The sequence below is a fragment of the Symsagittifera roscoffensis genome, chromosome 3, assembly GCF_963678635.1.
Source record: "Symsagittifera roscoffensis chromosome 3, txSymRosc1.1, whole genome shotgun sequence".
NCBI lineage: Eukaryota > Metazoa > Xenacoelomorpha > Acoela > Convolutidae > Symsagittifera > Symsagittifera roscoffensis.
Genome location: NC_087064.1, coordinates 79,083,377 through 79,100,326, shown reverse-complemented (window position 1 = coordinate 79,100,326; position 16,950 = coordinate 79,083,377). Strand labels below are relative to the sequence as shown.

The following is a 16,950-nucleotide window of genomic DNA, read 5'->3' as shown; positions in this document are numbered from 1 at the left end:
GATGTTAATTCAAAGCAGGCAGCTTATAAAATGCCTTTGATTTTAACCATTCGGTTCAAAATTTTATCAAATCATTTCACTTCCTGATTCAAGCACCTCTTTAAATTTTTCATAAGGGTCAAGGAAAACAGCAACTTGACCTCGAAGGAATAACTTTCAATGTTAGCTGCAATAAAAGCGTAGTGAATAAATCCGAAGATCATAAGTGTTCATGATTTTATTTGAATTTCTCTTTGCCTTAATACATCAAAAATATGACTGCTAGGCGTGCATTTCAAGGGGGGGATGTGAACACTCAACAAAGCAAACATGAAACCGCTTCAGCGCTGTAATTTTTTTTCAAAAAAGGACATTTTTTTTCAAAAATTTCATTTTCGTATGACAGAGTTTAAGCTACAGCGTAAAAATTACTATTACGAGGAGTACAAAACAGCACTGGGTTAACCCACTCCAATTAAGATGAGAAGGCTGCGGATGTTTGCCATGAAGCAGATTTAAGCTTACCCGGTATAAGTCACTAGCAAGAAACTTTAACGAACTAGTGGCTCCATCTCTGCTCAACAAAGGATATTGCAGTTGCTTAGAGTTCACCAAGAGCCTAAATCTTGATTATTTTTCGTTTTTGCTTCAGATTTGGATGAAAAAGACTGAAAGTTTACTATTTTGGCCAACAAGTTTTCAAAGATATTTGCGAAGAATACAGTGTCATTCATCTGGGTTTTTGTAAGTGTGCTTAGCTCTGTTTTACCAAGTTTTTTTAAGCAATGCTTAAGGAATCGACAGTTTCATTAGTTGCCAGATACAAAATAGGGATCCTCCTCAAATTATTAGTTGCTCTTGCAACCTGAGCGTTTTTTGCCGAAATCGACATGACTGCGTTATTCATTTGAGTTTGGCATAAACGCTGGGGTTGTAGGTTAAACCTCCGGAACTTCAAGCCGAAATTTAAATAATAGAAGCACCTCAAAACGCTAAAACTTTATCAGTAAAAAGTTATTTTTCAAAAATTAGGGAAATTTCAGTTCATAATAAGCGTTATTTATAACAGCGCACCACTTAAGAGTAGCATCAGATAGTAAGACCAGCCGGATTTTGTAAAGCCTAATTTATACAAATGAAAATCTCCGTCACCAATGTTTTAATTATTCCCAAACATCAATTAGAGGCTCAAAAATTATGAAAAAGCCAATAACTCGTAAATAAAGCTCATGAAATTGAGAAATTCTTCAAAAGAGTTTTCAAATTAACCATATTTCATGACTTTTTGACAAAAATGAGCGGCTTGAAGTCTCTATTGATACGATTCTGCTTGAAATCCCGTCGGCTTGATGTCCCACACCCAAACACTGGTGGAATCCCTGCATGGGACCGAATGAGCGAAAGTAAAAATCAGCCAATCAGATTTCAGTAATCTAAAATTTGGAAAAAAAACGTGAAAACTGAGAGAAAGTAAGCATTTCCTGGGACTAAAGTTTGATATTGGCCAAATATAAAAACGGCAGAGCAGAATAATGTATAATTTTTAAATTGTCAAAGGTTGCGATATGAAAGATACAAAATAATGCTTCATTTAATTCATTATAATTGAATGGCAAATGATTCTCTTTAAAATTTGATTTTCGGCTAATTTTGTTTTGGGTATTTCGCTCGGGGGCTATTCTCATGCGCGAAAGACCAAATGGGCAAAAAACTCGTGAGCGAAGGACCAAAATCAAAAGTAGCCGAAAATCAAATTTTAAATAAAATCAATTGCCATTCAATCAAAATGAATCAAATGAAGCAATATTTTGCTTTTTTCATAACGAAACGCTTGAAATATAAAATTTGTTTCAATTCGGCGGTGGTCAATGACAATTTGAAAATTTTGCGTATTTCTGCCGGTTTTATTTTCCCTTGCAGGAAACAAACTCGGGTCTACGGCGTTTAAACCTACCTTATTAGTCATTGTACTTTTTCGATATGAGATAGTGGACCTTATAATTTACTTAGATCAAGCTGTTAAGTAGCCACATATTAAAATAAGTCGCGGTGGTCGAAAAAATTATTCGCGGTATAGACAAAAACTTAGTCGCGGCGGTCAAAAAATTAGTCGCGGCATAGTCAAAAAATTAGTCGCGGCATAGTCAAAAAATTATTCGCGGCATAGTAAAAAAATTAGTCGCGGCATAGTCAAAAAATTAGTCGCGGCATAGTCAAAAAATTAGTCGCGGCATGGTCGAAAAAATGAAACTTCTTGCACTATTTTTTAAGAATGGCAAAGATATCAGAAAACGACTAAGTTCGACCATCTTACGAGTCGGTAAAAGCCTTCTGCCACTTACAAATTACTTTCTTTTTTCGAAAATCCGCCTCTCGGATTACAAACTCCAGACTAAACTCTGAAAAAAATTTTTTTTTATTGTCTAACTGGTCAACAGCAACAAATTCGCTATTCAAATTCAAATCTAAATAGTTCGGCTCAATATGAACATTTTTCGGTCATTCTGATTAGTTGTTTTCGTTCTATTTAATTCAAACGGGCAATATGCGAAAGCTTATAATTTTTGTAAAAAAAATATTGCATTTAAAAAATTGTTGCGAACTCAAATCAATAATATTTTTGATATAGAACATAAGTGGATAGAATATTTTGACACAGACGAAAACGGGCAAAAAATGGTCTTTTCAAAATTTATAACTTGTTGTTTCTAAAACTTGATCATGTAAATTGATCTGATTTGCCGAAACTAATCAAAATCAGAAGAAAAACTGTCAGCAGTTTTTCCTAATTTTGTCCCGCGTATAGAAGAAAAGACCCGGGAGCCTTCATGAAACAGACCCGGGAGCCTTCATGAAACAACACTCTTTTGGCTTAAAAATATCAAATACATTTCGATATTATCATAATCGAGTCGTGAAACGTTTCTAAAAGAATCAAAGGGTAGCTAGGTTGCGAGGAAAAGCGTATGGAAAACAGTTTTAAAGATATTTATTTATTGATGTATTCGATAATTCTGTTGAAAATTTTCAGTTTATAGTACAGGACATATTGTTTGAGAATACTTTGAAAATACAATAACAGCAGCTGAATTTGTACAGCAATGCTCGAATGTAGTAATTTTCGCCGATGGAAATTGAATATAAAAATTCAGAATTGGACGATGCATCTAGATGACATGTTTTCCATGTCTTGTTGTTTTTTACCAAGGTAAGTGTGTGCGTTTCTTTTTGCGTGTTAAGTAAATATTCTATCAGTAAATGATGTTACTAGAGTCCAGCCACTGATGGTATGTTGAAGGGGTCTAGTCTGGAGTACTCCACGAAGGAACAGGTCTTGTTTTCGCCCCTCAGTCGGGAGTTCCTGCTCTTAATCTCCGTCGACAGCTTCAGAAACTTCTCCGGCAACTTATGACTCATGGCCGAAGAGTGTTGAGCCAGAGGCTGGGACGTGTTCACTGACAGAACACGACAGAGCAGCACTTGAAGAAACAGTTCGTCATTAGGCGCGAAGAAATAGTCAAACAGATTGTCCGGACAGGGTTCATTTGGTCTCGGTACCGGTTTGGTCATGGATGTCGCCACTCCAGCAATCAAGGACCCATCGTCGTACAAGTTCTTCTCGAAAGCCGAAGTGTGCGCAGTTGCTGAAAAAATTACAGCTGTCGCGAACCGAGTCAGTGCCGATCGGGTCTTGACGCCATCTGTGCACAGGTTTAAGTTACACTGTTCAGGATGAACGATGGTTTCGAAGAAGTTCTTGAGTTTGGAGTCGCTCTCGACGTCTCTGTCGATGCTGTAGTGTTTGCCCAGGTACTGGGACACCTCGTAGGAGATAACCTCATGCAATCGGAGGACGTCGTGCTGGTACAGGTAGTTGGGACAGGTGAAGTCGAAGCCGCGTGTCTCCAGATCCTTGCCGACATCGAAGAACGACTCGACGACCTCTCGTTCTCTGCAGTGGCTCGCAATCATTCCCATCGCATTGACTTTTCCGATTGAGAAAACATAGTCTGCGAATTGGCTGTCCTCTTCTGTGAATATTTTGCGAAGAAACACCGCCTTGTGGGCTATTTCGTTCAAGTATGGCAGCAGCAGTTTTCTCAGTGGGTGAGTTGTTGGGAGTGCCTGGTGAATGGCCAAACAGATGGACTCCAGGTAGAAGTTGCGGAGGAGAACGTTGAAGTACACATGGTGAATCATGAGTGCATTTGTAAAATACAATTTGGCCAGCCTGTAATTATTTTCCACCGATTTCGGAGTGTAAACGTCATTTATCTCAGACGACAGAATAATACCGTGCACTCTGAAACCTTCTGTTAGGTTCCCGGCAAATATGAGCACTGGTTTCTCCACGTTGCTCTGGTTGCGGTCGGGCTTGACGGAGCATGTGACGTACGACAGCTTGACACAAAACAAAGACAGTTGCGAGATCAAATCCACTAAGTCTCCCTCGGCATACAACTTGCGAATGGGAGTGGGTATCTGGTCGAGAGACTTCACACACGAGACCAGGTTAGGGGCGAGTCCAATGAAGAAGCGAAGACAGAAGTCGTTGTCGTTCTCGTAGTTCTCGAGCACTGGGTTGGGCAAAGGCAGGTATTTGCAGTAGACAGCCTCGACTCTGGACTTGGGATTTGTCTTCTGACTCACGACATGTCCTCGGAACGAACTGGTACAAGTGGCTAACTCAGCTAGCACAGTGCTCATTTTGGAAGGATTAGTTCGCTCCATGTGGGGAACAACCTCCCAATACCCTGGCAAGTTTCCCATTTCTACACTGGTTGCACTCTTCAGCTTCTTCTGCACTTTCCACTGGCACCTATCGTTCCGTAACTGGGGCAGTTCCAGGTACGTGGCAACCAGGCAGTCTCTCAGATAGTCCACCTGTCGCACCACCGACGGTTTCGTGGCATGGGAGAAAGAGTTCCCAGGAGTGGAGGAGAATTTAATCTTGAAGAACATTTTCCCGGTTGAACAGTCCACTTTGTACTTGGTGTCAGCAGATTTTGGGTTGTTGGGCAGCTCAAAAGTGATCAGTCCCAGCAACACGTCCTCGGGAGGCTCCAAATCAGATTCGGCTGCTGGGTCACTTTTGTCCCACAGTGCCACATTAACAACTGAGGATGTCGAGTATACACTGAAGTTGTAAGACTCATTCCACTTGGGGTTCGAAGTGCCCTTGCACACTGTGGAGCTGACTACCTCTCCACTGTCCACGGAGATCGAACAGTAGCTATCAATGGAGCATTCTCTGTCTAGTCCTATATCTTCTCCACTTACAAGAGTAATCTCTATTCGTCCAACTGGTTTCTTAAATAGGTCTTTCAGTCGCCGAAGTGAGTCTGAGCATTGGGCTTTCAATTGGGACTCCACTGTTGGTTTTATGACAGGCAGACAATCGAAACAGACTTTTAATTCTACCTCCGTCTCTTCGTCCGGCTCCCGATGACCAGGCTCCAAAGCAATGAGTACACAGTAGTTCGAAAACCCGTAAGGATTGGGGATCCTTTCCACAGTCTCAAACATGAGCTTGTAGTCATTGGGCGAAATGAATATAAGTTTGTCTCGAATGACCTGTCCGTGTCGGGAGAGTCTTCGTATGCAGCCCAAGTACTGTGAGATGTCGTCTCCTTCGAATTGAAGAAAACTGGATCGCATCCACCACTTCTCGCAGCCGATCCCGAAGTCCTGCACCAGGTCCCAGACGTCATCAATTTGTGCGCCGGCGATAGTAGCCTGCACTTCTAACTTATACTTACCTTGCATCACCGGTAGTACTAAATTACTTCCTGGATCCTCGTGGCCTGAATCGTAACCGGATGCCTGTTCGCCACCGGGAGACTTGGCGGGGGGAAGAGGATGATTGATTTGCTGGTTGAGTCCTTCGTAGTACTCCTTCATCCAACGGAATCTCTTCACGAAGTCTTTCTTCATCTTCTCCTTCAAGGTTGCTGCAAAGGAGAGGTTGCATGGGAGCCAAATGTTGCGATAGAAGACGTTGGTAGTGTCTCCTGGCTTCTCCCCACTCTCCTCTATGACCAGGAAGCCCCTGTAGTAGCTGCATCCGAAGAACACTGGAGACATGATCTCATACACCAATGTGTCCTCACTCAAGTTGATCTAATAAGCGAAAACATCACAACACACAACTCAACACAATACAATACAAAAAAATGCAACGACAACATGTACCCAATTTATCGTCACAGCTCGTAACACTCAGATCTAATTAGTTGTTTTAGTAAAACAAATTCAGAAGAGATAAGAAACTGAGCCAAAAACCACGAATCCGAAAAAAAATTCTTGAAAGATTTTTACAAGAATATTATTTGAAAAAAAAACTAAAAACGGACTACACCTATTTACTACCTAAAAAAGGGTAGTTTCGTTTGAATTTTCAAGAAAATGAGCATGCCTGAAATTTACCATTGACCATTCTGTGCCTGAAGTTTGTTACGGGAAAAAACCTAAAGCCCGATTGCAATACCCTTGCTTCTCGAATGGTAATTAAATATTTTTATTGAATAAAAAAGATTTGAAGGCAAAACACGTATCTTAGTCTAGGTAAAAGACCACAATCGTTTGATAATTTCTGGGAAAAGTGACTGATATGATGATCAAAAATCAACTTCTCATCTAAAATTGCTCAGCATGCTTCATTAAACTACTCACGCGAACCCACCGCAATAGTTTTTTACTCGACTGTTATCTTCAAAAAAATTTGTAAAACACTTCTCTTCAATGTGCTGACTGTCTCCAGGACAACTGTTAGAATTTCTGATCATTTAATAAGAAAAATTTGGGTTTAATTTTTTGTGTACATCATCACTAGGAAAAGTTATCCAATTAATTTTGCGTATCTCCGATTTGGTTCCGTTCAGAAAAAAAGCCATTAGACACAATTCATTTGAGAATTTGTCTCAGCTTGCGACGAGCAAAATTATCACAAGATGGCGTCGTGAGCGCTGTGCTCGAAATCTTGCACTTGACAAACTAATTTTAGCATGTTAGCAAGAATTTGGAATTCCTAGTTGACATATGGTGCGAGCATACTCTCTCACTTACATGATGATGATTTTTTTTCTCGATGATGACTGATAAAGCTAATTGCTAATTCAGCCTTTTTTCTCCAAGTGCGTTTAACCAAATTGGATCATCATGCTTGTTTTGCCGGCAGCGGAAAAATGGATGACGTCTCTCTTTCCCACAAAAAAAGGCCCAAGGTTGAATAGTGGGAGCTGTGCTGGGGGGTAATAAAAAATCATGCTTGTTTACAGGACCCCATGTGGTACAACTAGTCGTTCAACTTTGCGACTCGTTTTCCTCCTGAGTTTGTTCCATTTGACTAGCATATCTTTCAAGGTTTTGTCTAATTGATATCACAACAATTAGGATGATAGAAAAAACGACCTGCATGAATGAAAACTCAGTGAACACTTAAATTTTGTGTACACCATCAATAGGAAAAAGTTCTCCTATTAATTTGATATAATTAATTTGATGTAGTGATATAATTGTGATATTTGGGCGAACCCGTTTTTTGGGCGATCATAGCGAAGACTAGTTTTCACTACCCCCCCCCCCCCCCCTACACACATTTCAAAGTTAGTATATATTGGCGCCGAAGGCGCCTTTAGAAAAATTTTAGGGTCGGTCGGCCAAAAATGGATTTCTGAAAAAGTATCAAAGGGGGACCCTTTGGGTCAGCAGGGGGTCGAATCCCTGAGAGGGGGCGAGAGCGTACGCCCCCCCCCCTAAATCCGCCCCTGATTTTTATAGTTGTCAAACGTGTTCTTACGGCTAAATGAGTACTGTTACGATGTAAAGTATGAAGAGCAAGTCTGTTCACAATAGTTGGTGTGTTCAGCATGCAACACTTCATTGCATTATGGCAAGGATAAAATATTTTTTCAAAACTGAAATTCAAATTCGGGTGGTGTGGAAACAGTCGAAGCGATAGTTCGATTAGTTTTGGAAATGGTTCAGATGTAGTGGCGTAGTGTAATGGGCTTACGAGTGTGTTGACGGCACTCTTGGTCCCGGATATGATGCGGCGCTTGTCTATGCCAATCAGCTCCACCCCAGTAGCGCCCATGATCCAGTCTACGTTTCCCCAGTTACTCACATCGCGCCAGATGACTTCTCTGGGACAGCGGATAGACAGGCTGTACTTCAACTTACTCCCGTGCTTCTTTGCCACCCGCAACAACATGTAGTTGATACACTTCTCATACCTATACACGCAAAACATGCCTGACATTTTCAGTCAACGCATCTGAACGCATTTAGTTGGCTGATTATCATTACACTTTTGACTTCATTTGATATCCGGTTTAAGACATGGACATTTCAAGACAGATACATTTGTAGTCTGGAAAGGTTGCAATCATTTATTTGGCAAAAAGTTCACCATATGAGCTGTTCAGTCTCCTAGAAGTGCATAGCTTGTTGAAGAATTATAGCTCGCAAACTTATTAATCCAAAAGAATGGTTACTTTTAATGTGATAACTGTTGGATATTATTGATTGTATTTAATGATAATTTCACTAAAAATGTTATCATTATAAGGGATTAATTATCGTTTAAACACCTAAATTTAGCGCTTACAGTGATTTTTAATTTTGACAAAAACAAGAACAATTATAAATCGGTTCATTTCTCTTTACTGAGTGCAGGTAGGTTTAGAATTCGAGTTGTTCCAAGTTTTGCAAAATTTTGGAGATTATAGTTCACTGTAATCGAGTACAATTTTTTTAAAAACGGATTGCAGGTTCTTGGGTTAATTTTTATTTTGTCATTTTTTAGCCTGTCTGGATAAAATTCTTAGAGTATCCAACATATACGGTTACATATGGATCATAGTCTTACCATTGTTTAAATCAATAAAGTCAATTATTAATCGATTCAATTGATTATAATCGATTACAACCAATACAAAATAAAGAATCATATAACTATTTCCCAAGCCAAAAATTCCATGTTACTATCTTCCAATGCTAATTTTCACCTGCATGCTCATTTTTGTAATAAAGATCGGGGAGCAAAAACTGCCAATTAGCAATTTTTTGGGATTTTTTGGCGAGCTTTGAAGAATTTTTGTATGATGCTGAAAACAACGCGACTTACTTCTGCGTGGCGATGTATCATGCCCTCAAAATTACTTCAAAATGAATTGAGGCAAGCTAATTGCTTCAACTTTTGAAGAAAACGGAATATTTATGATTGGTGTGGTTTTTTTATTCAGTCATTTTTCGGCGATCGGAATAATAGTTTTTAAGAAAAAAATTATGCCTCATTGAAGCTATCGACTCCCTGAAATCAAATTTAAAAAGATATTTCACCTCCTATCATTTTTAGCAACGTTTTGGGAGTTTGAAATTTGGCAATTTGGCCATGCTCTGGACTAATTCATGCGCACTTTGAAGATTTTATCCATAATCCTGAAAAGGTAACGCGAATTATTTATGAGTGGCGAATCATCCCGCACAACAAAATCGTTCCAGATTGAATCGAGGCTAGCTAATCAGATCGGTCGTAATAAATTGCTAATTTCATATTGGCTTTTGAGCAACGGAAAACAAGCACTTTATAATATCTGAGTTATCATATTTTATCATAACTACCAGCTTATCATAATTTACCAAAAAATCTTGGAGAGCATTCGGAACATTTAGGGTTTTGCCTTGACATAATAGCAATTTTGTTGATTTTTACACAGAGCCAAAGCGGAGCTTCAAATCACAAACGATACAATGCAAGCAGATTGGAATGATCTAGTGTAAGCTGAATTAAAATTTATTGTATAGATTTCAAATTCTTCTATGAAAATTATTTTTATATGTTTTGAGCTTCTCCATCTTTCTATATCATTGCAATTGGTAGAACTTTGCAATAAATGATTGCGATGCCGAAATTCTTGCAGACCATCATTTTAATTGCAGTTAATTGAACTATCATTGCAAGCAACTACTTTTGATAACCTCTGGGCATAGCAGCCAATGACTGTGGTTGTATTTTGAACTTTGCGAAGAATGCAGTAGGAATGTGCGGGCAACTTTATTTACGGATTTCAAAAGAATGAATGTGGATTTGTAGGGATGTGCATGGTGTGTACACTTGGCGGTCGGATGTACATGTATGTATGTATGTATGTGTGGGTGAGTGTTTATAGTTGCCTTGCCTGTCGTTGAGGTTGTCGATGAAGTGCTGTTTGAGCTGGGTGGAGGCCATGTTGGTGAGGTCGACGTGGAACAGGAATGCAGTGCTGCTGTTAGTGTTCTGGGTGGTGTCCTTGTTGTCTGCAGTGGCTGTGGTTAGACGCATGCGCACTCTTGTCTCCCCACTGTGTGGCGAAGTGAACACTGTCTCCATCTCACACACGCCCTCCTCCTCATTGCTCACTTGTTTAAGTATTCGCACCCTCACCTGAACACATTCACATACACATACACATACACATACACACAGCATACTCAATCAGGCTCACAATCAGAGAAGAGTGCACAATAGTCATGGAGTAAATGAGACACAACTAGACTAGACATTGCGCGAGTAAGTATTGCATCTAAGAGTTTTGCAGTTAAAAACAACCTCCGAGCAGAAAAATCAAAAGCATGGCTCTATAAAAAAATTCTTTGAAAGTTTTCTAAGCTGCAAGAGCGGAATATAGAAAAACTCAATTGCAGTAAAGATGACACGGGCGAACCAAAAAACTTTTTAATGATCCATTAAGGGAAAAATAATTTCGCACACAAGCACTATTATCACAGATAACGGTTTTGAAATTCTCGACTCCCCCGCACACTAATTTTTGGCTAGTTCAAAAAGCTAAAGCCAAAACTTTACATTTTCATAAAGATCGAAGCAAATAGGTTGAGTAACTAGTAACCGTGAAAAAATTATTGTAACCCTAGATTGGAAACAATTAATTGATCTTTCGACTTTCGAAGAAATTCGGAAAATTAATGCTTGGGTGGTTTCTTATTCAGTCAAATTTCGGAGATCAAAACAATGAAACTTCGCAGAAAAAAAAACTAAGCCCCATTGAAGATATTGACTCCTTGAGTTCGAATATAAGAAGATATTTTAATTTCGATCCTTTATTTTAAGTTCTGGGGTTAGAATATTGCTATTTTGGCCATGCTCTGGACTATCTTTTGAGGGCTGATGAAATTTATTTAAAATTCTGAAAGCGTAACGTGTATTTTCTAATACGTAACAAAATATCCCTCACTATAAAATCTTTCCAAATTGCAATGACGCAATCTAATCTTTTGTCATAATTTCGTTCTACTCAAACTTTTACAGTTTGATATTGTCTAAAAATTATCATTCGGGGTTTGCCCTGACCGCATAAAAACACCTCAAGTAAATTTATTTTTTTACTAACTTCTAACTTTATTTAAAAAGAAAAGGGTACGTCCATTTCAAAACACTTGCTTTCGCACGTGTAATAAAATTTTTCTGAAAAAATTGAATTGATGGCTTTTTGATTTTCAAATACTTTTTCAGTTATCAAAAGCAATGAGTAAAATTTTAAATGGATTGCACTAACGACTAGAAAAAATGAATCATTATGTAACACAAACTGAATATTAAACTGAGACTTTAATATCATAATATTTAGAACTTCGACAATTTGCTGAGAATATAAACAATTTTGATAGTTACCAGAGTAGAATGCCTAAGCAACCTGTAGGCCTCTAATAATCGAAAATATACATGAAACTTGAAACAAAACAAACTGGTTTTTTGAAAATTGATAAAACAGAACTGATTGTTTTGTGAACAAAAGACATTAGAGGATATTGTTTTTATAAATAAAAAATATTTCGGCCAGAAGCCAAATATCTTGAGTTTTTATATTAAAAAAATTTAACTTTCATCTGACGTATTGAACTGTTTGGCGGATCTCGGATTTTCTCGAGGAGAGGGGCAAATTATCAAAAAAAAAGTTTGCCGACTTTTTTTCTTAGGCTGAAAAAATTTATTTTCTGAGCTTTCTCAAAGCGCTAAAAAGACCTACCTTATTTTGACCAAATTTTGAAAAACCAGGCCAAAAAGGCTTTTTTTAGGCACTTTTTGGAAAATGTTGACAAAAAATCGCGTTTTTTCGGGGGGCACTTTCCCCTCTGTTGTGATCTGATTTTATATCATTCATTTTAATTAATTCAGTAACATGTTTTAGCCTAAAGTTCAACTTAATCCACTTCTTCGGAGTGATCTTGCTCACTTTTTATCTAATGTTTTAACGATTGAATAATTCATTATTTTAAATTATTCGTATTCTTTTAAATTAGATTTAGTTACAGCATCAGCTTATTTTATCACCCAAGTTAGAAAAAATTGGCGCCAAAGGCGCGTTTAGAAAGACTTTAGGGTCGGTCAGCCAAAAACAGATATCTCAAAATAGTAGAAATGGGAGAGGGGGACCCTTTTGGGTCGGCAGGGGGTGGAACCCCTGAGAAGGGCGTCCGCCCCCGGGCCTTCTAAATCCGCTACTGCATGTGGTACCATAAGAAGCAAGGATTATGCGTTCAAATCGTTAGTATAGTCTCATTTGTCGTTCAGAGTGACGTTTTTCGAAAGCTATATATGTCGCAAACTAACAGAAAGGACCGAGATTTACTTAGATGAAAATTTTACTATAGTGGAAACCCAAATGAACAAGATACTGCGTGGTCTCACTGACTGGTTTCCGTTCCCTTCTGTTTGCCTTACCTTTTCTGGTCCTTGTGGAGCCTGTTCGTCGGTGAATGTGACCAGTTGTTTGTCTTCAGCCCTGCCATCCTTGTACTCGTAAAAGAGAGTGAGAATACAGGCCACAGGGTCCTGCTCAAACACCTCCCAGATGATGGAGCGGGGAGTCTTGATAACACACGTGTACTTGCACTCATCCATACTCCACACAATCACTCTGTTTTTTTTTTAAAATAATAATCAATCAAATCGCTCACTCGGTAGACTGCAATTACTTATTTGTTAAATCTGTTCACTTGAGCCTGTACACGATGCAGAAGAAGGCGTTTGAATCCTCGCAACTTCAAAGCTCTCTAGCTCAGCAAAAAATACAGCACGTAATTTGGTAGAATGCGATTGAAGCATGTGTGTAACGCACAGCACAGTAAAAGCACTATACCATTGCTTTCAAATTATATATTCATTCAATATTTTGAGCTCAAACTAATTAAAAAAACGCAAGCCACAGAACCATCTGCTTTAATTATTTATCTCGTCCATGACGTGTATATATAGACAGGCTATCAATAAAAACGCAATTTTGGAAACTTTGAAAATTGAATAAAGATAATTTTTAAGCTTTTCATATTATTTTACATACAAACAATGGTTGTCATTCCAGAGAATCCTGCTGTAACAGAAGACAGCGTTGAATCTGGTTATACGTTAAACCTATGTCTAAGAATTCATAGCTTGAAACTCTGAGAAAACGCAATTTGGACCAAAACTCCACTTGCCTTGGCGTCTTTGTCTTAACCACTGGGCCACGGCGTCTTTTATTGCACTATTTTTACGCACATTTCAGTCTTAGAATATCGGCATAAAAAACGCTTTAATAAAGTGGAAATAGCTAGATCATCTTTTTTTAATGAGAGCGTGAAATTTGGTCCAGGCTTTGCAATTAAAAAGAACTAGCGTGTAACGCACCCTCCGGTGCTGCTAAAAGCAATTGAGCAGTAGCATTTGGACGCAAGATATGCAACTCCTGAGAGTTCTCTGACAGCCCCATACTAAAGGGTTGAAATTTCAAATTTTGAAGAAAAAAAAATTTTCAGAAAATGTTTTGAAAAAACCAGAAAAAATGTCCTATCTCGAAAACTTCAAGGATTTGAGCAGTCATATTTGAAGGCTAAATTCACAACTCCTGGGAGTAACCTAACAGAGCCTCACTATTGATATGGAAACTTCAATCTTTGTTGAATTTTTTATACCTGAGTTTTGAAAAATTTTGAAAACATCCTGAAAAAACGTCGTATCTCGAAAACTACAAGAATTTGAGCAGCCATATCCAGATTTGCAAACTCCTGAGAGTACCCTCACAAATTCCAATAACAAGATTGATATCTACGAAGTTTTGGAACTTTTTAATATTTAAGTTTTTTTGGAAATTTCGGAGAAAATCATAAAAAACGTCATATCTCGAAAACTACAAGGATTTCAGCAGCCACAATTAGAGGCAAGATTTGCAAGCCCTGAGAGTACCCTCACAAAATCCAACAACAGGATTGAGATCTTCAACGTTTTGGAATCTTTTAAAATCTAAGTTTTGAAAAATCATAAAAAACGTCATATCTCGAAAACTACAAGAATTTGAGAAGTGAGAATTGGAGGTAAGATTCGCAACCACTGAGAGTACCCTCACAAAATCAAACAACAGGATTGAGATCTTGAACGTTTTGGAATTTTTTAAAATCTAAGTTTTGAAAAAATCATAAAAAACGTCATATCTCGAAAACTACAAAGAATTGAGCTGTCATATTTGGAGGCAAGATTCGCAATCTTTGAGATTACTCTGGCAGGACTACAGCGTTGGGAATTGCAGATTTTACAAAAAAATTCATATAAGTTTTCTAAAACATTTTTGAAAAAATCACAAAAAAACGTCATATCTCGAAAACTACAAGGATTTGAAGTCATATTTGGAGGCAAGATTTGTAAGTCCTTGGAGTACTCTGACAGCGCCCAACTACAAGATTGGGAATTTCAATATTTGAGAAATAATTAATTAAAATTTGAGCAGTCATATTTGGAGGCAAGATTCGCACTCCTTGAGAATACTCTGACAGGACCCAACTACAGGGCTGGGAATTTCAGATTTTGCGAAAAAAAATTATTAAGTTTACTGAAAAAATCAAAAAAAAAAAAACGTCATATCTCGAAAATTACAAGGATTTGAACAATCATATTTGGAGGCAAGATTTGTAACTCCTTATTCTGACAGCACCCAACTACAGGGTTGGGAACTTCAAGTTTTGTAAATTATCTTCTTATTTGAAATTTCTGAAAATTTTTGAAAAAATCTCAAAAATCGTCTTCTCGTTAACTAAAATGATTCGGGCATTCCAAATTGGAGGCCAAATTCGCAACCCCTTATTCAATATTGGGCTGCTTAATTTAAATTCGGTAAAATAACCAATAAAATCTAATTGGAAAATCGAAAAAAAATCTTAACCATTGCAATATACGATATAGCTTAAACATGCAAAAATAATACATTGAAAAAGGTTAAACATGGCGAGATAGAGAAGCCCGCATTTAAATATATAATAGATGACTAGTCGAAAAAATGGCCAATTCACGTTATAGCAAAAGGTTTGCAGGCTCACTTGCTTAAACTTGGACGTAAATACATTAAACCTTTGACCTTTGGCAAATAATAAATTTACTTATCCTTAAAAAGTTTCGTGAGTTTAGAAAATCCAAGAAGCTCGTTTAACATTTAAATATTTTTCGATCTCAATTTGATAGGAAAGCTAAGCTTACATTGAACCGCATTAGAAATGTTCATTGAATTTGATAACTTCGATTGACAAAAAGTTAACAAGGATAGCCGGTTACTGTGCAAGTAGCAGAGAATGTTCCGTCCATAGTCTTAAATAAACTTTTTTTTCACACAAAACTTTTTTCAAATCAGTGTGGTTTTTTCTGAGTGGCGCGTTAAAAAGATCTGAACAAAAAAATCAAATTTTGCCATATTCGACAGTCAGTGTAAAATAGGCATGTTGTACAACAATTGTCGTCGAAAAATGGCTAGAAAACAGAAAAAAAATCGTATAAAAAGTTATTAACTTTCTTTCTTGTTTTTCTTTTTGAATTTTTCAAGTGTTTGATTCCCAAAATGGCGTTAAGAAAACACCAAAAACTAACTTAATTCAAGGAAACTAAAATCGAGCATAAATAAATTATTGTAAACGGCTTACATTAAGCATAATTAGGCCGGTTCGCTCGCTTTACACGCTCGAAAACAGACGAAAAATCAAAATTTTCAGATAGAATTTTTTTTGAAAACCTTCTAAGGTGGTTCGAATTACGACTAAAAGGGCTTTACTATAAAACATAATTCAACCAGGTCCGATCATTTTGTTTTGATACATGATTTTGCATGAAAAACAAAAGAAAAAGGGGTAAGAAAATAAAACACCGCCGAATACAAAGTTCCTCCCCATTTTTAAAGGTCGGAACAACAAAGTCTATGCAAGCTAATCAGGCGATGAAAGTTAGAAATATTTGATTTTATTGTGATAGGGTGAAGTGTTTTGCGAAAAAGTTCTTCCGAGCAAACTATGACAATTTAAAACATTTTTCGAAATTTTTCAACTTGAAAAATCGGGAGAAACGTTGTATTCGGGTGTTTTAGTTTTTCTTTGTTTTCCAGGCAAAATCAGCTCACAAAAATCCTCATCGGAGAGGTTTGAGTGCTCAATCATATTACAGCCCTTTCAATCGTGATTTGATCGGCATTAAAAAATTTGAAAAAACTTTCCCAGTGTCGAGGAAAACAGGTTTGGAATTTTTGATTTTTGTCTCAACTCGAGCAAGTAAAGCGGGCGATCAAGCAGATTTATCCTTAATTTAAGCCATTTACAATAGCTTGTTTATGCTTCACTTTAACTTTACTGAACTAAAATTAGTTTTCGGAAATTTTTAATGCCATTTTAGGAATTAAAAAAGTGAAAAAATAAATAGATTTGTTGACTTTTTGTTGTTGTTCTTGTCATTTTTTTTCTAAAAATTGTCTTGTTTGCTTTTCTTATTCTGTTAGTCGAATATGCTTAAATTATAAATTTACGTCAGAAAAAACTTCATTAATTTGAAAAAAAAACTTTTTTCTTGTGAATTTTTAAAGACAATGTCCTTATTTTGCAAGGAAATTTTTGAGCAATGAGACTTTAAAAGAAAAAATTTTAAATGGATTTGTTTTGCATGAAAGTTTTTGAGCAATGAGACTTCAA

The 16,950-nt window shown here is 37.3% G+C and overlaps 1 protein-coding gene across 1 annotated transcript; it reads right to left on the bottom strand.

Annotated features, from left to right (window-relative positions):
• Window positions 1–2,953: 2,953 nt before the first annotated feature.
• Window positions 2,954–13,128, bottom strand: LOC134841526 (uncharacterized). The gene is made up of 4 exons (XM_063857556.1): window positions 12,701–13,128; window positions 10,161–10,405; window positions 7,994–8,213; window positions 2,954–6,099 (listed from the first exon to the last, which is right to left on the bottom strand). The coding sequence occupies exons 1-4, from the start codon at window positions 12,878–12,880 to the stop codon at window positions 3,247–3,249; spliced, it is 3,498 nt and encodes a 1,165-aa protein (XP_063713626.1). The 5' UTR covers window positions 12,881–13,128; the 3' UTR covers window positions 2,954–3,246.
• Window positions 13,129–16,950: the final 3,822 nt, after the last annotated feature.